Here is a 24,614-nt window from a genome sequence, read left to right on the forward strand (position 1 = left end):
GCTTTAGAACTATAGTAGCCTGGTGTCCATCACTGTTGCTTTAGAACAATAGTAGCCTGGTGTCCATCACTGTTGCTTTAGAACAATAGTAGCCTGGTGTCCATCACTGTTGCTTTAGAACAATAGTAGCCTGGTGTCCATCACTGTTGCCTTAGAACTATAGTAGCCTGGTGTCCATCACTGTTGCTTTAGAACTATAGCAGCCTGGTGTCCATCACTGTTGCTTTAGAACTATAGTGGCCTGGTGTTCGTTGTTCAACTATAATGTGTGTGTTTCTTCCTAGTCAGAGAATGGAATCCAGCACCACAGAGAGAGTAAGCGGAGTAACTCCCAAACCAACGGCCCCTCTGCCCACACAGAGTCTACAGCTAACAGAGAGAGTAAGAGGAGTAACTCCCAAACCAACGGCCCCTCTGCCCACACAGAGTCTACAGCTAACAGAGAGAGTAAGAGGAGTAACTCCCACACCAACGGCCCCTCAGCCCACACAGAGTCTACAGCTAACAGAGAGAGTAAGAGGAGTAACTCCCAAACTAACGGCCCCTCAGCCCACACAGAGTCTACAGCTAACAGAGAGAGTAAGAGGAGTAACTCCCAAACTAACGGCCCCTCAGCCCACACAGAGTCTACAGCTAACAGAGAGAGTAAGCAGAGTAACTCCCACACCAATGGCCCCTCAGCCCACACAGAGTCTACAGCTAACAGAGTGAGTAAGCGGAGTAACTCCAACACCAACGGCCCCTCAGCCCACACAGCTAACAGATGTCTAGACCCCCACACAGATGCCAGACACAACAGGTGAGACTGGAACGCACACTCTCATACACATTCTCATACACACTTATACACACTCTCATAAACACTTATACACACTCTCATAAACACTTATACCCACTCATACATAAAACAGGCATACAGACTGTAAAAAGTACTGACTGTGTCTTTGGGTGGGGGGGTGTATGTGTGAGCAGGTTCTTGGAGGACTACCTAGACAGTAAGAGGCCACTGTCCCCCCTGTCCCCTCTCTCTGACACCCCGGACCCCACCAAGCCTCCCATCAAAACACAGCCCCCAGTGCAGCACTACACAAACAGTGAGGTGCCCAGGACCCATGCTAAGATGGAGGTGGAGTGTGTAGGTGTGTCAGGGAAGCCCCCACACATGTGTGAATCCTGGGGACCTCCTTTACAACGGGCAGGGAGCCAGAGAGGAACTGTACTCAACCATGAACCGTGAGTGACTGACTGACTAAAATTAGACCCCTTTTGGTCCTCATGACCACATTCTACAGCCCAACATATACCACCAGAAGCAGTCTGTAGCTGTCACACAGTAACATGTGTCTGACATTTACTATTCTCTCTCTCTCTCTCTCTCTCTCTCTCTCTCTCTCTCTCTCCATCCCTATCTAGCCCACACCATGCTGAGTACTACATGCATGAGGCCAAGAGAATGAAGCACCGTGCAGATGCCATGGTAAGACTGGGTTAGGACTGGGTCATGACTGGGTCAGGACTGGGTCGTGACCAGAGGGACTGTTCTAACACTGAAATAGGACCGTTACAAATGTTTTAAAGATGTCTAGGACAATTAGTACAACTTTACAGCTGGTTTAAAATAAGGACCCTGTCATGAAATTACTTGATTAAGTGGCTAGAGAGAGCTCTCATCTCTCCCAATCTTTTTTATCTCACATATCACTTGCAAAATGTCTCTATCTCAGGTAGATAAGCTGGGGAAAGCAGTGAACTATGTGGATGCTGCTCTCTCCTTCATGGAGTGTGGCAAAGCTATGGAGGAGGGACCACTGGAGGACAAGTCACCCTATACCATGTACACAGAGACGGTAGAGCTCATCAGGTGAGACACACACACACACACACACACACACGCACATACATACATACACCCACTTTAACAGTGATCCTCTGGGGTTGTCAGGTATGCCATGAGGCTGAAGAACCACTCTGGTCCTGGGGCCAGACAGGAAGACAAACAGTTGGCCGTACTGTGGTAAGTACGTCACTAACAACAGTCGTCTAAATGTATAAAAGGTCAAAAATACAGTTCTGATCAATATACAGTAACAGCTGCATAATGGAAGAATATTGGCTGAATTATAGAACATAAACCATTTAATAAGATCCCGAAAATCTATGGCATCTTAAGTATTCAATTTAATGTTAACTATATATGGTCTATTTATGTGTTTCAGAAATAACAAAATGACATGAAATTAGGCCTATACTCTATACAACCAGCATCTTTCTAGGCCTCTACCACACCCCACAATCTCCCAAAGCTTTCCCCATGGCTTTCTCTCATATTCCTGATTTGTTTTTGTCAAATCTGCTTGCGTATTCAACATTAGGTCGAGACTGTATTTAAGAAAAGGACCTAACCTAAACCCCCTGCTCTAGCATTTTTCATGCAAAAATGGTTTAGTTGGTTATTCATTTTCCAGAGCGGATTCCCTTGTGGTTGAGTTAGCCTACTTTTCTCTCTTGTGATATAAGTATTATGTCTGTGCGTTTCGTCCCTGTCCAAGTGTCAGTGCAGTAGATCCTGGTCCAATCATCAGCGTGGAAATCGATTCCGATCAAAACCCTGTACCATTGTTGACATTTTGAAGGGGACTGGCGTGTGTGTGAGCGGACATAGTGCACGTTGGCACGATCATAACCTCTACAGCAAATCTACAAGCAAGTGTTCAAATGTGCATTGCTTTCTTTCTAAATAAATCGATCCACCAACAACCCGGACAACGCTGGGCCAATTGTGCGCCACCCCATGGGTCTCCTAGTCGCGGCTGGCTGCGACAGAGCCTGGACTCAAACCAGGATTTCTACTGGCAGACCACTGCGCCACACTGCCTTAGACCACTGCGCCACACTGGAGGCCCCAGATTGCCCTTTTAACAACACTACCCCTGGCCTATGTTTCTATCAGAAGCAACACTACACCTGGCCTATGTTTCTATCAGAAGCAACACGACCCCTGGCCTATGTTTCTATCAGAAGCAACACGACCCCTGGCCTATGTTTCTATCAGAAGCAACACTACACCCGGCATATGTTTCTATCAGAAGCAACACTACACCTGGCCTATGTTTCTATCAGAAGCAACACTAAACCTGGCCTATGTTTCTATCAGAAGCAACACTACACCTGGCCTATGTTTCTATCAGAAGCAAAACTACACCTGGCCTATGTTTCTATCAGAAGCAACACTACACCTGGCCTATGTTTCTATCAGAAGCAACACTACACCTGGCCTATGTTTTTATCAGAAGCAACACTACCCCTGGCCTATGTTTCTATCAGAAGCAACACTACCCCTGGCCTATGTTTTTATCAGAAGCAACACTACACCTGGCCTATGTTTCTATCAGAAGCAACACTACCCCTGGCCTATGTTTCTATCAGAAGCAACACTACACCTGGCCTATGTTTCTATCAGAAGCAACACTACACCTGGCCTATGTTTCTATCAGAAGCAACACGACCCCTGGCCTATGTTTCTATCAGAAGCAACACTACACCTGGCCTATGTTTCTATCAGAAGCAACACTACACCTGGCCTATGTTTCTATCAGAAGCAACACTACACCTGGCCTATGTTTCTATCAGAAGCAAAACTACACCTGGCCTATGTTTCTATCAGAAGCAACACTACACCTGGCCTATGTTTCTATCAGAAGCAACACTACCCCTGGCCTATGTTTCTATCAGAAGCAACACTACACTTGGCCTATGTTTCTATCAGAAGCAACACTACACCTGGCCTATGTTTCTATCAGAAGCAACACGACCCCTGGCCTATGTTTCTATCAGAAGCAACACTACACCTGGCCTATGTTTCTATCAGAAGCAACACTACACCTGGCCTATGTTTCTATCAGAAGCAACACTACACCTGGCCTATGTTTCTATCAGAAGCAACACTACACCTGGCCTATGTTTCTATCAGAAGCAACACTACACCTGGCCTATGTTTCTATCAGAAGCAACACTACACCTGGCCTATGTTTCTATCAGAAGCAACACTACACCTGGCCTATGTTTCTATCAGAAGCAAAACTACACCTGGCCTATGTTTCTATCAGAAGCAACACTACACCTGGCCTATGTTTCTATCAGAAGCAACACTACCCCTGGCCTATGTTTCTATCAGAAGCAACACTACACTTGGCCTATGTTTCTATCAGAAGCAACACTACACCTGGCCTATGTTTTTATCAGAAGCAACACTACCCCTGGCCTATGTTTCTATCAGAAGCAACACTACACCTGGCCTATGTTTATATTAGAAGCAACACTACACCTGGCCTATGTTTCTATCAGAAGCAACACTACACCTGGCCTATGTTTCTATCAGAAGCAACACTACACCTGGCCTATGTTTCTATCAGAAGCAACACTACACCTGGCCTATGTTTCTATCAGAAGCAACACTACACCTGGCCTATGTTTGTATCAGAAGCAACACTATCCCTGGCCTATGTTTCTATCAGAAGCAACACTACACCTGGCCTATGTTTCTATCAGAAGCAACACTACACCTGGCCTATGTTTCTATTAGAAGCAACACTACCCCTGGTCTATGTTTCTATCAGAAGCAACACTACCCCTGGCCTATGTTTCTATCAGAAGCAACACTACCCCTGGCCTATGTTTCTATCAGAAGCAACACTACCCCTGGCCTATGTTTCTATCAGAAGCAACACTACCCCTGGCCTATGTTTCTATCAGAAGCAACACTACCCCTGGCCTATGTTTCTATCAGAAGCAACACTACCCCTGGCCTATGTTTCTATCAGAAGCAACACTACCCCTGGCCTATGTTTCTATCAGAAGCAACACTACCCCTGGCCTATGTTTTTATCAGAAGCAACACTACCCCTGGCCTATGTTTCTTTCAGAAGCAACACTACCCCTGGCCTATGTTTCTATCAGAAGCAACACTACCCCTGGCCTATGTTTCTATCAGAAGCAACACTACCCCTGGCCTATGTTTCTATCAGAAGCAACACTACCCCTGGCCTATGTTTCTATCAGAAGCAACACTACCCCTGGCCTATGTTTCTATCAGAAGCAACACTACCCCTGGCCTATGTTTCGACCACATATTAGCAATGTTACAGCTAGACGAGAGTTGATGTGATTCTAATCTGGATTCTAATGTTTGTTCTACATGGTTCTGTATGTGTGGGTGTGAATTCCATAAAGACAATAGAGTTCTCTTTGAGATGCTCAGCTATGTTGAATTCTACCGATTCGAAAATAGAAACTAATTTCTATTAGATAAAATAGATGTGTTGTAACCGTGGCCAAATAATTACATTAACATACTGTATATTGCTAAGAGTGTGAGAGTCGGGTTACTTTCCTATCAGGACTCAAACCCAGGCCACCAGCACCAATGACAAGCACCCTAACCACTGTCCCAATAAGGTATAGCGCTAGAGCAGGGTTCCCCAATTTGGCACACAGGTGGTTTAATTTGGCCCCCCAAGTTTTCTGAGAAAAAAAACAATCACGTTTTATTTTGGGGAATTTTCATTATTGGACATAAGACTATATAAACACCAGGATATCAGCTCCAAGTGATTTTACATGAAGAAATCTGTTAAAATATTCCCACGCATAGTAGAGAAACAAATGTAAGAAAGGTTTGACATGATTATGTTTAAGTCAAATATTATCTCTGTTTGGGCTTCTTGCAGTCAATTTGCCATCTACAAAATATTTGTAATTATGTTCCGACCCCTCTACCATCTGCTCAAAAAAAAAAATCCTCCCGTGACTGAATCTAGTTGATGATCACTGCTCTAGGACATGTGCTTATTGGGGCAGTATAGTTTAGGCCCTGTCCAGAATAAACCCTAACCCCTCCTCCCTAGGCACTTGTTCAGATCTAAAACAACTGGATATGTGGAAGCAATAGGATGAATGCACTTTGAAGTAAATATCAGCTCTGGTAAAAGTACACTCAAGAAAATATTTGATTGATCCTAGTGATTGAGGAGTGTCATTAAACCAGGTTAATATGCCCCACCAATATTAAACTTTACAGAAAGCCCTTGAAATAAGTAAATCAACTCCATGATAGAATAGTCAAATCAAATATTAACTCCAACAGTGTAGCAGGAAAATCTGAATGCTGTGAACCAAGAGGTTGTGAGTTCAAATCCAACCTGAGGACATGTTGGATAATAATTACTGTATACATGCACAATGTCATCAAGTGTGTCGAACATGTAAGGTGAAGCACTGTGTACGAGAATCCCTAAGCTTGCCAACAGACTAAAAGAGCTGTGATTGGATCAGTGGTTCTTCAGTCAAGGTCTTGATATTGCTTGGCAACCGTAACAAGCTGTCATGAAAATTGTTTTGGGGGGAGAATGTTTCTTTGGGACCATCAGGTGACGTCCTTTTATTTATTTGAACTTTATTTAAGTCAGTTAAGATTTTTTATTTATTTACAATGACGGCCTACCCCGGCCAAACCCGGACATTGCTGGGCCAATTGTGCGCCGCCCAATCACAGCCTGATGTGATGCAGCCTGGATTAGAACCAGGTACTGCAGTGATGCAGTGTCTTAGACCACTGCGCCAGTCGGGAGCCATGACAACTGATACACACAAATGCTCTTGCAACATCTCATGAAACGTGTCTAGAACATTAATATCTTACATTCTGACAACATGCCAACTATGTTCTGAGTATGTTTGGTGGAACATTGATGGAATATTGTCCTAACCCTCAGAGAACTGGACACATGTAAAGTCACATAAAACGCTTCTAGAACATTAAGGTTGTATATTCTGAGAACATTGTAACCACGTTCTAGATCAGTTCTGTTTGACACTAAGTGAATGATCCCCTAACTTTGCCACCAAAACATGCTTTTCTCAATGTTTTCTAACGACATGCCACTGACTTGGAGTAAAGCCAGAGTTTCTATGTATGCGGATGACTCAACACTGTACATGTCAGCTACTACTGTGACTTAAATGACTGCAACACTCAACAAAGAGCTGCAGTTAGTTTCAGAGTGGGTGGCAAGAAATAAGTTAGCCCTAAATATTTCTAAAACTAAAAGTATTGTATTTGGAACAAAACACCCACTAAACCCTAAACCTCAACTAAATCTTGTAATAAATCATGTGGAAATTGAGCAAGTTGAGATTACTAAAACTGCTTGGTGTAACCCTAGACTGTAAACTGTCATGGTCAAAACATATTGATGCAGTAGTAGCTAAGATGGGGAGAAGTCTGTCTATAATAAAGAAATGCACTGCCTTATTAACAACACTATCAACAAGGCAGGTCCTACAGGCCCTAGTTTTGTCACACCTTGACTACTGTTCAGTCGTGTGGTCAAGTGCCACGGCTGGCCTTTGGATATATACGGAGAGCTACACGGGAAACATTACAAAAACGTTTTCCCTCCTTACAATTGTTAGCTGAGTAGTGAGGTACTGCTCCATGTCAGCTGTCATAGGCAGCTTGCTGTATGGAGAAGAAGGTGCTTTCTGTATCCATAAGTGTCTGGATATCTGTGTCCTTTGAATATTTTAATCCTTCTCAACTGTAATGGGATTTGTGGACTCAAATAAGGTATTTCAAATGTGTGTTTGTGTGTGGCTGTGTGTGTGTGTGTGTTCCCTAGTTTCCGGTGCCTTGCTCTCCTGTACTGGCAGATGTTTCGTCTGAAGAAGGACCAAGCCATGAAGTACTCCAAAGCTCTACTGGAGTACTTTAAGGTACAAGCCTCATCCTCACCCTTATCCTCTCCCTCACCCTGAAGTACTCCAAAGCTCTACTGGAGTACTTTAAGGTACAAGCCTCATCCTCACCCTTATCCTCTCCCTCACCCTGAAGTACTCCAAAGCTCTACTGGAGTACTTTAAGTTACAAACCTCATCCTCACCCTTATCCTCTCCCTCACCCTGAAGTACTCCAAAGCTCTAGTGGACTACTTTAAGTTACAAACCTCATCCTCACCCTTATCCTCTCCCTCACCCTGAAGTACTCCAAAGCTCTAGTGGACTACTTTAAGTTACAAACCTCATCCTCACCCTTATCCTCTCCCTCACCCTGAAGTACTCCAAAGCTCTAGTGGAGTACTTTAAGGTACAAACCTCATCCTCACCCTTATCCTCTCCCTCACCCTGAAGTACTCCAAAGCTCTAGTGGACTACTTTAAGGTACAAACCTCACCAGCACCAACATTTGGTGTGATACAATTAAACGCAGATGTATTCGAATGAAATTTGATAGATTGTAAACATGCGTTTTATTTCGTTCCAGAGTTCTCCCAAAGTGCCTACTACACCCCCCATCTGGAGCGGCTCAGGAAAGTAAGGAAGTCTCTCCCTCTCTTATTTCCTCCCTCTAAATCTCTGCAATGTATTTGTGAATGTGTATATAGTATTAGGTTGATTTGATTCGCCCCAGTGAAGCATCATTGTGGTGTTCTCATCCACAGGGGCACAGGGGGGCCTCCCTCCTCTCTCTCCCCCAGCCCCTCAGCCCTCCCCCTGGGCAGCTCCCCCTCTTCCCTCATCAACATTCCCCTGCGTATCCACCAGATGGCAGCAAACCACCTGAACATCACCAACAATGTCCTATACAGCTATGAGTACTGGGAGCTAGCAGAAAGCCTGGTCAGAGACAACAATGGTGAGAGAGACTAACCCATTATTAGGCAATGTGTAGATGGACTGAAATGAGAGTTGTGGCTTTTTGGAGAGAGAGAATGTGAACATTGTTTCAACAGTGTACATAGACATTTAACATGTTATATTATTGTCTATTATTTTTTAAACTATTGTGAGTGTAATATTTACTATGGATTTCTGATTGTTTGCCTCATTTTTGTTTATTGTTATTTTCACATGCTTTGGCAAGTTGAGAGCTCAGGCTGTTGATACTAGGTTTCATTGCTTTACTTGATTTGATCTAACTCTCTCCTCTCCCCCTCTCTCTCCCTTTCTCTCTCTCTCTCTCTCTCTCTCTCTCTCTCTATATCCTTCTCCCTCTCTCCCTCTTTCTGTCTCTCCTCTCTCCAGAGTTCTTTAACTACCTGAATACACTGTCAGGGCCATTGACTCTCCACAGTAGTATTGCTCATGCAGTCCAGTACACCAGACAGGGTCTGCAGTGGATCCGCATCAGTGCCAGCGTGGGCTAGTGGCAGGAGGGAGAGAGGGACACAACCAGTGTGATTATAAGGGGAGGATTCCCCCTGCATTCCACGTCGTCAGGATCAGCGTGGGCTAGTGGCAGGAGGGAGAGAGGGACACAACCAGTGTGATTATAAGGGGAGGATTCCCCCTGCATTCCACGTCGTCAGGATCAGCGTGGGCTAGTGGCAGGAGGGAGAGAGGGACACAACCAGTGTGATTATAAGGGGAGGATTCCCCCTGCATTCCACGTCGTCAGGATCAGCGTGGGCTAGTGGCAGGAGGGAGAGAGGGACACAACCAGTGTGATTATAAGGGGAGGATTCCCCCTGCATTCCACGTCGTCAGGATCAGCGTGGGCTAGTGGCAGGAGGGAGAGAGGGACACAACCAGTGTGATTATAAGGGGAGGATTCCCCTGCATTCCACGTCGTCAGGATCAGCGTGGGCTAGTGGCAGGAGGGAGAGAGGGACACAAGCAGTGTGATTATAAGGGGAGGATTCCCCCTGCATTCCACGTCGTCAGGATCAGCGTGGGCTAGTGGCAGGAGGGAGAGAGGGACACAACCAGTGTGATTATAAGGGGAGGATTCCCCCTGCATTCCACGTCGTCAGGATTATTATTATGCTTCAATTCTCAGCATGTACCGTAAATGATGGCTTGGATTTATAAACAGTGCTGACGCTTTACCTTGTGCGTTTATCTTGATTGGGGGAAGGTGTTGTTATTCCTACAATGAAGCAGAGCGAACTGTCTTGGTATCTCTTTCCTCTTCCTGTTCGGATTGTCAGTGCAGATCTACAAAGTGCCACATGGATTTAAAGCTTTTAAACTTGCTGCTTTGCCAAATGTGCCACATGTGATGATGAAACAAACACAAAAACTGTCTAACAAGGACATTTTAAGAGAAACATGGCTCAGTGCACCACCGAGGACTTTATGATTCTTCTACTGTACAAAACATAGACTGTAAAAGATCCAGAGACCTGGACTACATTTCTGAATACAATGCATTCAACCACAGTAAAACTCTAACTAGCGTCCGTTGCAAAAAGCCACTGTGGTAACCAGTGACCATTTCCTCAAAAAGCCAATTCCTGTCCACTGGGCATAGACGCCAGTTCAATGACTAGTTTTGATTTACGTTTGGTTGAGTTGTCTACTAACGTGAATTCAACGTGAATAAACAAAAAATGTCATCATGTTATTGGATTTAGGTTGGAAAAAAGACTAAATTCCCTTGCGTTGATTACTTTTTACAAATCCAATCGGTTTTCCATGTTGATTCAACGTCATCACATTGATTGTTTTTGTTAAAATGACGTGGATACAACATTCATTCAACCAGTTTGTGCCCAGTGGGAAGAGACCTGGACTGCATTTCTGGACTACATTTCCCATGAGCCTTTACAAGACACATGGATTCTTCATGGGAAAGGTGAAGTTGGGATTTTGAGTTTTCTTTTGGATTGTCAGACCACTCATCCCAAAGGGTGGATCAAGTTACCGGTAGCTTTGCTTTTATGTTTTATGACTCCACTATGTGATGGCCTTTTTAAGGACATTTTGAGATACCTTTCACTTTTTATGTGCACTGTGTGTGTCAGACCATTCATTTTTACAAAAATATCAAAACTAGAGCATTTAGATGTTGATTTTCTGGCCAGCATTCATGTTCCTGTTTTGCAAAATTATTATTTATAACATCGTCTAATGTGGTTATCAAAAGTTACATACCAAAATGTGTTTCATAAATGTCTTTTTGATATTGCAATTTGTATGTAGGGGTCTATCCCCTTGTTTATTGAAGCAGAATGTGTACAGTGAGTGTACAAAACATTAGGAACACCTGCTCTTTCCATGACAGACTAACCAAATCAAATCACATTTTATTGGTCACATAAACATGGTTAGCAGATGTTAATCCAAGTGTAGCAAAATGCTTATGCTTCTAGTTCCGACAGTGCAGCAATATCTAACAAGTAATCTAACAATTCCACAACGACCTAATACACACACATCTAAGTAAAGGTATGGAATGAGAATATATCCATATATGGATGAGCGGTATAGGCATAGACCAGCTGAAAGCTAAGATCCCTTATTGACGATTCTTCTTAAATACACTTCCATCAGTGTAGATGTAGGGGAGGAGACAGGTTCAAGAATTATTTTTAAACCTTGAGACAATTGAGACATGGATTGTGTATGTGTACCATTCAGAGGGTGAATGGGCAAGACAAAAATGTAAGTGCTTTTAAACAGGATATGGTAGTAGGTGCCAGGCGCATCGGTTTGTGTCAAGAACTGCAACCCTGCTGGGTTTTTCATGCTCAACAGTTTCCCATGTGTATCAAGAATGGTCCACCACCCAAAGGACATCCAGCCAACTTGGCACAACTGTGAGAAGGATTGGAGTCAACATGGGCCAGCATCCCTGTGGAACGCTTTGGACATCTTGTAGAGTTCCTTCCCTGACGAATTGAGTCTGTTCTGTGGGCAAACTGGATATTAGGAAGGTATTCTTGATGTTTTATCTATCTGATGATGAACCAGATAGATTTCTACTTAGTGATCTCTCAGATATTTCCAAAATTATATTTGTCTCACTCAACTTTCCATATGTAGATGTGTGTGTGTGTGTATTCCAGTTATATAGGCCTAGCTCCATTTCTGCTCAGACTGTTGCTCTTAACTCCCTAGCCAACATGGAGAGATCTCTCATTCTGCCCCCTCTCCTACACCTCTCCCTGTCTTTGACTGACTGACTCCCTAGCCTATTTCTTTCTGACCCCCACACCTTTCTTGCTTTCTCTGAATAGGTTGTCTGATAGCTAATTATTCTTTGTCCATCACTTATTACTGCTGCCCTTTCCACCAATAGAAAAGGAAGACTGCTATGGCAAGCCTCAGCATCCGCTGTCTGGAACCATAGCAACAGGCTGTAGCCTACATCTGTGCACGTGACAGGCACAATGAAACGAGACCAAAAGTAGAAATATAATGTATTTAAAAAATATATATACATCAGAGAATCCATAATTAGAATTAGGCTAGACGAAATATGACAATCGAACAAACTTGAAATATCAAATTTGATGTATTGACTTCATGCATCTTTAACGGATTTTCGGGGTTAATTAGTTTATGAATGAACGAACAAACGTGCATTGCACGCGATTACGTGTTTGGGATGAAATCGTCACCCATTATATTAAATCACTGCAGCCGAAATTGGAATTGAACTGGTAATTTAGATGTTAAATCAGCATAATATCATATAGGCCAAAAGTGTTAGAACCTGTCATAGGCCCACTAATGGCAGAAGCTAGCCTACAGAGACTTTTGAGATAACCGAGCTCTCCGGTGTGTCAGTATTCTCTGCATGTACGTCGCCCGTCATTTGTGCGTAGGTCTGTGCGCGTGCCAGGTTTTCTGAGGACACTGGCTGGTGGCACAGTGGCCAGTCTGCATCAAAGCACGAGACAAAAGAGAACAAAAAAAAGTGCTCATTTTTTGTCGCACTGTCACACTCGGCCTAGTCTACCCGCAATATTGTTTTCACCAGAGTCCTAATATAGGCCCACTATAGATTATACGCACTGTCTGTTTTACCAGTCTACACTCTAGTCCAGACCATTTTCTCCGTTGTGCTTTCTCAATTCAATTCAATTCTCTCTCCCTCTCTCAGTGTATGTGTGCGTGCATGTATTAGGGGACCAATGGACTGGATGAAGTAACAGTAAAAACACAGTCCATTCAATGAGGACGTGCGTGCGTGAGAGGATATGTGGGTGGTCGATAGTAGTAAGCCCACCACATCCGTTCGTCCCTAATCTCTTTGGCCAAATCTCCTTTAGATTTTTAGACCCCTTCTCCGGTGTTTAAATTGAGTAATCGCCTATTTTCTCTGCTGTGGAGACCGATGAGATAAGGGCTAAGGGAAATGAGCAATGAAATGGAACTTGTCCCTTCACAGCGCTGCGTCAAATGTAGTGTTGTTGACTCGCCACTGGGTGGCACGATAACCCCAGCCAGCGGCAATGCGAGCTTTCACTGACCTGACAGGGAGGAGGGTTCAAGACGGTAAACAGTGACGGGAGGAACCGCGGAGTTGAGAGGGAGAGCGAGAGAGGGAAAAAAGCAGCCAGGCTGCTGAAAATGGAGAGTACACATAGAAGGGCGATCGAAAATGATGCAAGAACCACGAGAGGATGTCAAACTTGGAAGACCACGACAGTTACACCAAACTCCAAATACGGAATAACTCCACTGCCTCCTAGACGGGTTAGAAGCCTGCGAGAGCGACATTTAGCTGCTTGGTTTCAGGACAAGTCAGTCAGAGAGGAAAGGTGAGTAGCAAAATGACTACCGCTTTTACAATGGGAACTGTGCAGAGTGTGTGTGGACACTTTGTAGCACCCTCGTGCACACCTCTTGTTGTCGATTCAGTGTTGAGCAATTATGTAACAGGATTTCGATGTAAGCAACGTTTTCCCACTGCACACACAATTTGTGCAGAGTGTAGTGATGCGACACATGATTCATTCTGTTAGCCAGCTACATTTGGTTGTTTATCAACATGTCAACTAGGGCATACATGTGTGAAACAGTTGTCCTGTTTCACACATGTACAGTGTGGTCCAGCCACAGCCAGTTCTCGCCATGCAGGTCGACCACTAATAACTGTTCGTGTTCAGATCGAGGAGGGAGGAAGCGAGGAGAAGGGTTAGTTAGAAAAGGGACTGGCTATAACCAACTCCAGCAAGCGTGACCCCAGTAACCTACTTGCTTGAATGATTTTCAGTACAGTAGGCTAGAGTATTGTTAGCTAGCTACATTTAATTTTTAATTTTACCTTTATTTAACCAGGCAAGTCAGTTAAGAACACATTCTTATTTTCAATGACGGCCTGGGAACAGTGGGTTAACTGCCTGTTCAGGGGCAGAACGACAGATTTGTTCTTTGTCAGCTCGGGGGTTTGAACTCGCAACCTTCCGGTTACTAGTCCAACACTCTAACCACTAGGCTACGCTGCCGCCCCATACATCATATCTAACAGCTGACAAAAACAGGGAGAGGCTGGAGTTAGGGGGGGTTCTACTAAACTAACATATTGAATTGTTTTAAGAAGGTCATACATGGATACTTCTTTGCTATTTGATGTAGAATTTTAGGACCCATGTAGGTATACATTTTTTAAGTAAAAAAAAAAATTTGATAACTTTGAAATTGGCCTGTACTACTATAGCCCATAGAAACACATTGAATGGGGCCTGTAATACTATAGCCCATAGAAACACATTGAATTTGGCCTGTACTACTATAGCCCATAGAAACACATTGAATTTGGCCTGTACTACTATAGCCCATAGAAACACATTGAATTTGGCCTGTACTACTATAGCCCATAGAAACACATTGAATTTGGCCTGTACTACTATAGCCCATAGAAACACATTGAATTTGGCCTGTACTACTATAACCCATAGAAACACATTGAATTTGGCCTGTACTACTATAACCCATAGAAACACATTGAATTTGGCCTGTACTACTATAGCCCATAGAAACACATTGAATGGGGCCTGTAATACTATAGCCCATAGAAACACATTGAATTTGGCCTGTACTACTATAGCCCATAGAAACACATTGAATGGGGCCTGTAATACTATAGCCCATAGAAACACATTGAATTTGGCCTGTACTACTATAACCCATAGAAACACATTGAATTTGGCCTGTACTACTATAGCCCATAGAAACACATTGAATTTGGCCTGTACTACTATAGCCCATAGAACCACATTGAATTTGGCCTGTGCTACTATAGCCCATAGAAACACATTGAATTTGGCCTGTACTACTATAACCCATAGAAACACATTGAATTTGGCCTGTACTACTATAGCCCATAGAAACACATTGAATTTGGCCTGTACTACTATAACCCATAGAAACACATTGAATTTGGCCTGTACAACTATAACCCATAGAAACACATTGAATTTGGCCTGTACTACTATAGCCCATAGAAACACATTGAATTTGGCCTGTACTACTATAGCCCATAGAAACACATTGAATTTGGCCTGTACTACTATAGCCCATAGAAACACATTGAATTTGGCCTGTACTACTATAGCCCATAGAAACACATTGAATTTGGCCTGTACTACTATAACCCATAGAAACACATTGAATTTGGCCTGTACTACTATAACCCATAGAAACACATTGAATTTGGCCTGTACTACTATAGCCCATAGAAACACATTGAATTTGGCCTGTACTACTATAGCCCATAGAAGCACATTGAATTTGGCCTGTACTACTATAGCCCATAGAAGCACATTGAATTTGGCCTGTACTACTATAACCCATAGAAGCACATTGAATTTGGCCTGTACTACTATAGCCCATAGAAACACATTGAATTTGGCCTGTACTACTATAGCCCATAGAACCACATTGAATTTGGCCTGTACTACTATAGCCCATTGTAACGACCCTCCCACTCTGTCTGCCGTATTCTCTCTGTTATTTCCTTATTAGGATGCTGGTGGGCGGAGTTGGGAGGGTCGTCAGCTACATGGGAAACACCTGGGCCCGGTGTCTCCCAGGATAAATACACCACTTCCCCATTCATGGAGGAGACTCTCTCCATGCAGACACCCTTTGTAGATTGTGTTGTGGTTCTTGGTGGCCGTTTGTTTGTTTGTTTGTTTGTTTGTTTGTTTGTTTGTTTGTTTGTTTGTTTGCTTTGGCACCTTTCATCACCCTGCATTATCACATTCATGCATGCAAAACACTCACTTACACTACTGATTACTGATTACACACACCATTGTATATTATACTTAGTTGCTTTAGGTAATAAATACATATTTTGCTACTCCTTATCTCCACGTTGTCTCCCTTTGTTACGGGCTTTGAGCCGGTTCGTGACACCATAGAAACACATTGAATTTGGCCTGTACTACTATAACCCATAGAAACACATTGAATTTGGCCTGTACTACTATAACCCATAGAAACACATTGAATTTGGCCTGTACTACTATAGCCCATAGAAACACATTGAATTTGGCCTGTACAACTATAACCCATAGAAACACATTGAATTTGGCCTGTACTACTATAGCCCACAGAAACACATTGAATTTGGCCTGTGCTACTATAGCCCATAGAAACACATTGAATTTGGCCTGTGCTACTATAGCCCATAGAAACACATTGAATTTGGCCTGTACTACTATAGCCCATAGAAACACATTGAATTTGCCTGTACTACTATAGCCCATAGAAACACATTGAATTTGGCCTGTACTACTATAGCCCATAGAAACACATTGAATTTGGCCTGTACTATTATAGCCCATAGAAACACATTGAATTTGGCCTGTACTACTATAGCCCATAGAAACACATTGAATTTGGCCTGTACTACTATAACCCATAGAAACACATTGAATTTGGCCTGTACTACTATAGCCCATAGAAACACATTGAATTTGGCCTGTACTACTATAGCCCATAGAACCACATTGAATTTGGCCTGTACTACTATAGCCCATAGAAACACATTGAATTTGGCCTGTACTACTATAGCCCATAGAAACACATTGAATTTGGCCTGTACTACTATAACCCATAGAAACACATTGAATTTGGCCTGTACTACTATAACCCATAGAAACACATTGAATTTGGCCTGTACTACTATAGCCCATAGAACCACATTGAATTTGGCCTGTACTACTATAGCCCATAGAAACACATTGAATTTGGCCTGTACTACTATAGCCCATAGAAACACATTGAATTTGGCCTGTACTACTATAGCCCATAGAAACACATTGAATTTGGCCTGTACTACTATAGCCCATAGAAACACATTGAATTTGGCATGTACTACTATAGCCCATAGAAACACATTGAATTTGGCCTGTACTACTATAGCCCATAGAAACACATTGAATTTGGCCTGTACTACTATAGCCCATAGAACCACATTGAATTTGGCCTGTACTACTATAGCCCATAGAAACACATTGAATTTGGCCTGTACTACTATAGCCCATAGAAACACATTGAATTTGGCCTGTACTACTATAGCCCATAGAAACACATTGAATTTGGCCTGTACTACTATAGCCCATAGAAACACATTGAATTTGTCCTGTACTACTATAGCCCATAGAAACACATGGATAAAAAAGGCAAAAGAGACAGTAAAAGTATAAATCGTGAAGGTTTTGAAGGGTCTGTCCTGTATCTAGGAGATAAGAAAGCTCAGGAAATAACTTTTTTTTTTTTGGGGGGGGGGTACATATTTAACCCCCACAAAACGACTTGTTTTAATGTTTTAAATCTGCACTGGGTTACCCTCAGAGGAGTCTCATCTTTCCATAGAGTGGTCATATTATACTGAACACAAATATAAATGCAACATTTAAAGTGTTGTTTTCATGAGCTGATATAAAAGTTCCCAGAAATGTTCCATAAGCACAAAAAGCTTATTTCTCTTAATTTATTTTGCACAAATGTGTTTACATCCCTGTAGGTGAGCATTTCTCCTTTACCAAGAAAATCCATTCACCTGACAGGTGTAAGAATGTCCACCAGAGCTGTTGCCAGATAATTTAATGTTTAGTTCATTTTAGGGCTCTCGAGTGGCGCAGCGGTCTAAGGCACTGCATCTCAGTGCTTGAGGCGTCATTACAGACGACCTGGTTCGAATCCACGCTGTATCACAACCGGCCGTGATTGGGAGTCCCATAGGGCGGCGCACAATTGGTCCGGGTTTGGCCGGTGTAGGCCGTCATTGTAAATAAGAATTTGTTCTTAACTGACTTGCCTACTTAAATGAAGGTTAAATCTACAATAAGACGCCTCCACGTCGTTTCAGAGAATTTGGCAGTATGTCCAATTGGCCTCACAACCGCAGACCACGTGTAACCACGCCAGCCCAGGACCTCCACATCTGGCTTTTTCACCTGCGGGATAGTCAAATCAATGTTTATTTGTCACGTGCACCGAATACAACAGGTGGAGGTAGACCTTACAGTGAAATGCTTACTTACAGGTGGTATTAGGTGAACAACAGGTAAGTAGAGAAATAAAAACAACAGTAAAAAGACAGCGCGGTTATAACAGTAGTGAGGTTATAACAGTAGTATAACAGTAGTATTATATGCTACCTTATATAATGTTACTTACCCTACATTATTCATCTCATATGCATACGTATATACTGTACTCTATATCATCGACTGCATCCTTATGTAATACATGTATCACTAGCCACTTTAACTATGCCACTTTGTTTACATACTCATCTCATATGTATATACTGTACTCGATACCATCTACTGTATCTTGCCTATGCTGCTCTGTACCATCACTCATTCATATATCCTTATGTACATATTCTTTATCCCCTTACACTGTGTATAAGACAGTAGTTTTGGAATTGTTAGTTAGATTACTTGTTGGTTATTACTGCATTGTCGGAACTAGAAGCACAAGCATTTCGCTACACTCGCATTAACATCTGCTAACCATGTGTATGTGACAAATAAAATTAGATTTGATTTGATTTAACAGTAGTGAGGTTATAACAGTAGTGAGGTTATAACAGTAGTGAGGTTATAACAGTAGTGAGGTTATATACAGTAGTGAGGTTATAACAGTAGTGAGGTTATAACAGTAGTGAGGCTATATACAGTAGTGAGGGTATATACAGTAGTGAGGTTATAACAGTAGTGAGGTTATAAACAGTAGTGAGGTTATAACAGTAGTGATGCTATATACAGTAGTGAGGCTATAACAGCAGTGAGGTTATAACAGTAGTGAGGCTATATACAGTAGTGAGGTTATAACAGTGAGGTTATAACAATAGTGAGGCTATAACAGTAGTGAGGCTATAACAGTAGCGAGGCTATAACAGTAGCGAGGCAATAACAGTAGCGAGGCTATAACAGTAGTGAGGTTATATACAGTAGCGAGGCTATATACAGTAGTGAGGCTATATACAGTAGTGAGGCTATATACAGTAGTGAGGCTATATACAGTAGTGAGGTTATAAACAGTGAGGTTATATACAGTAGCGAGGTTATATACAGTAGCGAGGTTATAACAGTAGCGAGGTTATATACAGTAGGGAGGCTATATACAGTAGCGAGGCTATATACAGTAGCGAGGCTATAACAGTAGTGAGGCTATATACAGTAGCGAGGCTATATACAGTAGCGAGGCTATATACAGTAGCGAGGTTATAACAGTAGTGAGGTTATAACAGTAGTGAGGTTATAACAGTAGTGAGGCTATATACAGTAGTGAGGCTATATACAGTAGTGAGGTTATAACAGTAGTGAGGTTATAACAGTAGTGTAAGTCGCTCTGGATAAGAGCGTCTGCTAAATGACTTAAATGTAAATGTAAATGTAACAGTAGTGAGGCTATATACAATAGTGAGGTTATAACAGTAGCGAGGCTATAACAGTAGCGAGGCTATAACAGTAGCGAGGCTATAACAGTAGCGAGGCTATATACAGTAGCGAGGCTATATACAGTAGTGAGGCTATATACAGTAGTGAGGTTATATACAGTAGTGAGGTTATAAACAGTGAGGTTATATACAGTAGTGAGGTTATAACAGTAGTGAGGCTATATACAGTAGCGAGGCTATATACAGTAGCGAGGCTATAACAATAGCGAGGTTATATACAGTAGCGAGGCTATATACAGTAGCGAGTTTATATATAGTAGCGAGGTTATATACAGTAGGGAGGCTATATACAGTAGCGAGGCTATATACAGTAGCGAGGCTATAACAGTAGTGAGGCTATATACAGTAGTGAGGCTATATACAGTAGCGAGACTATATACAGTAGCGAGGCTATAACAGTAGCGAGGCTATAACAGTAGCGAGGCTATATACAGTAGCGAGGCTATATACAGTAGCGAGGCTATAACAGTAGCGAGGCTATAACAGTAGCGAGGTTATATACAGTAGCGAGGCTATAACAGTAGCGAGGTTATATACAGTGGGGAGGCTATATACAGTAGTGAGGTTATATACAGTAGCGAGGCTATATACAGTAGCGAGGCTATATACAGTAGCGAGGCTATAACAGTAGCGAGGCTATAACAGTAGCGAGGCTATATACAGTAGCGAGGTTATATACAGTAGCGAGGTTATATACAGTAGCGAGGCTATATACAGTAGCGAGGCTATATACAGTAGCGAGGCTATAACAGTAGCGAGGCTATAACAGTAGCGAGGCTATAACAGTAGTGAGGTTATATACAGTAGTGAGGCTATAACAGTAGTGAGGTTATATACAGTAGGGAGGCTATAACAGCAGTGAGGTTATATACAGTAGGGAGGCTATAACAGTAATGAGGTTATATACAGTAGCGAGGCTATAACAGTAGTGAGGCTATATACAGTAGAGAGGCTATAACAGTAGTGAGGTTATATACAGTAGGGAGGCTATAACAGTAGTGAGGTTATAACAGTAGCGAGGCTATAACAGTAGCGAGGTTATAACAGTAGTGAGGTTATAACAGTAGTGAGGCTATAACAGTAGCGAGGCTATAACAGTAGTGAGGTTATATACAGTAGGGAGGCTATATACAGTAGTGAGGCTATAACAGTAGTGAGGCTATAACAGTAGTGAGGTTATATACAGTAGTGAGGCTATAACAGTAGCGAGGCTATAACAGTAGTGAGGTTATATACAGTAGGGAGGCTATATACAGTAGTGAGGCTATAGCAGTACTGAGGCTATAACAGTAGTGAGGTTATATACAGGCGCCAGTTAGTCGGGATGATTGAGGTAGTATGTACATGTAGATATGGTTAAAGTGACTATGCATATATGATAAACAGAGAGTAGCAGTAGTGAGGTTATATACAGGCGCCAGTTAGTCGGGATGATTGAGGTAGTATGTACATGTAGATATGGTTAAAGTGACTATGCATATATGATAAACAGAGAGTAGCAGTAGTGAGGCTATATACAGGCGCCAGTTAGTCGGGATGATTGAGGTAGTATGTACATGTAGGTATGGTTAAAGTGACTATGCATGTATGATAAACAGAGAGTAGCAGCAGCGTAAAAGAGGGGATGGCGAGACACAATGCAGATAGTCCAGGTAAAATGGCACCAGAAGAAATGGCAGCAGTTTTACAGGCGCCCAAGCAATTGTGCTTTTGTGTTTTTTTTTGCGTTATTTGTAATTTATTTTGTACATAATGTTTCTGGAACCGTATTTTATGGAAAAAAAGAGCTTCTGGATATCAGGCCAGCGATCACTCACCTCGGATTAGACAAAGAGCTTCTGGATATCAGGCCAGCGATCACTCACCTCGGATTAGACAAAGAGCTTCTGGATATCAGGCCAGCGATCACTCACCTCGGATTAGACAAAGAGCTTCTGGATATCAGGACAGTGATCACTCACCTCGGATTAGACAAAGAGCTTCTGGATATCAGGACAGTGATCACTCACCTCGGATTAGACAAAGAGCTTCTGGATATCAGGACAGTGATCACTCACCTCGGATTAGACTAAGAGCTTCTGGATATCAGGCCAGCGATCACTCACCTGGATTAGACAAAGAGCTATCTGGATATCAACCAGCGATCACTCACCTCGGATTAGACAAAGAGCTTCTGGATATCAGGACAGTGAAATGGCAGCACCTTTACAGGATTAGACAAAGAGCTTCTGGATATCAGGACAGTGATCACTCACCTCGGATTAGAAAAAGAGCTTCTGGATATCAGGCCAGCGATCACTCACCTCGGATTAGACAAAGAGCTTCTGGATATCAGGCCAGCGATCACTCACCTCGGATTAGACAAAGAGCTTCTGGATATCAGGCCAGCGATCACTCACCTCGGATTAGACAAAGAGCTTCTGGATATCAGGACAGTGATCACTCACCTCGGATTAGACAAAGAGCTTCTGGATATCAGGACAGTGATCACTCACCTCGGATTAGACAAAGAGCTTCTGGATATCAGGACAGTGATCACTCACCTCGGATTAGACTAAGAGCTTCTGGATATCAGGCCAGCGATCACTCACCTCGGATTAGACAAAGAGCTTCTGGATATCAGGCCAGCGATCACTCACCTCGGATTAGACAAAGAGCTTCTGGATATCAGGACAGTGATCACTCACCTCGGATTAGACAAAGAGCTTCTGGATATCAGGACAGTGATCACTCACCTCGGATTAGACTAAGAGCTTCTGGATATCAGGCCAGCGATCACTCACCTCGGATTAGACAAAGAGCTTCTGGATATCAGGCCAGCGATCACTCACCTCGGATTAGACAAAGAGCTTCTGGATATCAGGACAGTGATCACTCACCTCGGATTAGACTAAGAGCTTCTGGATATCAGGCCAGCGATCACTCACCTCGGATTAGACAAAGAGCTTCTGGATATCAGGCCAGCGATCACTCACCTCGGATTAGACAAAGAGCTTCTGGATATCAGGACAGCGATCACTCACCTCGGATTAGACTAAGAGCTTCTGGATATCAGGCCAGCGATCACTCACCTCGGATTAGACAAAGAGCTTCTGGATATCAGGCCAGCGATCACTCACCTCGGATTAGACAAAGAGCTTCTGGATATCAGGCCAGCGATCACTCACCTCGGATTAGACAAAGAGCTTCTGGATATCAGGCCAGCGATCACTCACCTCGGATTAGACTAAGAGCTTCTGGATATCAGGCCAGCGATCACTCACCTCGGATTAGACAAAGAGCTTCTGGATATCAGGCCAGCGATCACTCACCTCGGATTAGACAAAGAGCTTCTGGATATCAGGCCAGCGATCACTCACCTCGGATTAGACTAAGAGCTTCTGGATATCAGGCCAGCGATCACTCACCTCGGATTAGACAAAGAGCTTCTGGATATCAGGCCAGCGATCACTCACCTCGGATTAGACTAAGAGCTTCTGGATATCAGGCCAGCGATCACTCACCTCGGATTAGATTTAAGATTTTTTCTCCAACAAGCAAGATGCACTATCGCTCTCTGTATTTTTTTCTGTGCTTTTGTCCGTAGCATTTCTCCATCCTCCTTTTCGTTTCAGCCTACTTCTCCTCCTTTCTGAAGCCTATTCTTCTTCTGTGATGTCTCCTCCCTTTTGAACTGACCTGAGTGTTCTTCCTGCTCATGCTCATTTGCATGATTTGAGCTTCTGGCCCTGGCAGGATCTAAGTCACACGCTTCAATCACAGCAGTCAGCTACAGGTGACAGGCAAGTTGGGCACACAGGTTTGACAGTGATTGTCTGTCTGACTGTGTGTCTCTGTTCATTCAACAGATGTGGCTCAGTTGGTAGTGGGTTGCTGACTGAGGCTGGGGTCGGTGCTAAAGGGAGAGGACACTCCAAAATCTACAATTGATGAGCTCTCCTTGAGCACCGAAAACCGCCTCATGTCAAATTGGACCACAGACAAGCCGATGAAATGGACTCTAAAGCCGTTAGAGGAGAGGGTTTGAGGAGGCCTCAGTGTTGTGAGCAGAGCTATGATTCTCAAGGCCAGAACTAAAGTGTGCAGAGGGATATTGGAAAAAGAATGTAATAAGAGAGAGGGTGATGGTTGTTTCACCATAGTCACACCTTCTGAGAGAGAAAGAGGCACTCATGACATCGGGTGAGAAAATGGGGGGAGAGCAACGTGTGTGTGTGTGTGTGTGAGAGAGAGAGAGAAAGAAATCAATTGTTCTAGACGTGTGTGTGTGTGTTCGGGACAAAGAGACCAAGGAGGGTGAAAGAATATGTAGTCAGCTTAAGGAACCACCAATCTCCCACATACACTGTTATATAGGGTGGGGCCTGATGTACATCTCCCTGTGTCCATCACTAATTACAATACAAGCCTAATTAGTGTACAAAGTTGGCTGATCGATCGTCTGCAAACCTGATAACAAATACACGGCGTTACATAGACGTGACTCCTCATTTTAGAAACCACTGAAATATCTCCTCTCTCTCTCCTCCAGGTGTCCCTCAGTATGAGTGGAGATGGACGGAGGAAGAGAGACGTTGATGACAACGGTTGGGCTTCCAGGGTGAGTAACTTCCATTCTCCGTTGGAGTGGAGACGCATGAGCGTGGCGCTGTCTGTTACATTGCACCATTTGCTCCCTTTAGCTCAGTGGGATAATATGGTCATGGAATTGTGCAAACAACCCAGATTCCATACTTGTCAAATCAAATTTGACTGGTTGCACACACATATATTTAGCAGATGTTATTGCGGGTGTTGTGAAATGCTTGTGTTTCTTAGCTCCAACAGTGCAGTTATATCTAACAACAATACACACAAATCTAAAAGTAAAATAATTAAGAACTATAGCCGTTTTAGGATGAGCGAT

At 43.1% G+C, this 24,614-nt stretch overlaps 1 protein-coding gene across 1 annotated transcript in view; it reads left to right on the forward strand.

The window, feature by feature from the left end:
- The window catches only part of LOC115113082 (AF4/FMR2 family member 3-like), a 68,686-nt gene extending 56,875 nt beyond the window's left edge, over positions 1-11,811 (forward strand). The window contains 9 exon segments of the mRNA XM_065015286.1: positions 285-799; positions 973-1,233; positions 1,414-1,477; positions 1,725-1,861; positions 1,943-2,014; positions 7,677-7,770; positions 8,318-8,367; positions 8,496-8,689; positions 9,079-11,811. Coding sequence (XP_064871358.1) covers positions 285-799; positions 973-1,233; positions 1,414-1,477; positions 1,725-1,861; positions 1,943-2,014; positions 7,677-7,770; positions 8,318-8,367; positions 8,496-8,689; positions 9,079-9,200 — 1,509 coding nt within the window. The 3' untranslated portion in view covers positions 9,201-11,811.
- Positions 11,812-24,614: the final 12,803 nt, after the last annotated feature.

Source organism: Oncorhynchus nerka, linkage group LG3, assembly GCF_034236695.1.
Source record: "Oncorhynchus nerka isolate Pitt River linkage group LG3, Oner_Uvic_2.0, whole genome shotgun sequence".
NCBI classification, from domain to species: Eukaryota; Metazoa; Chordata; class Actinopteri; order Salmoniformes; family Salmonidae; genus Oncorhynchus; species Oncorhynchus nerka.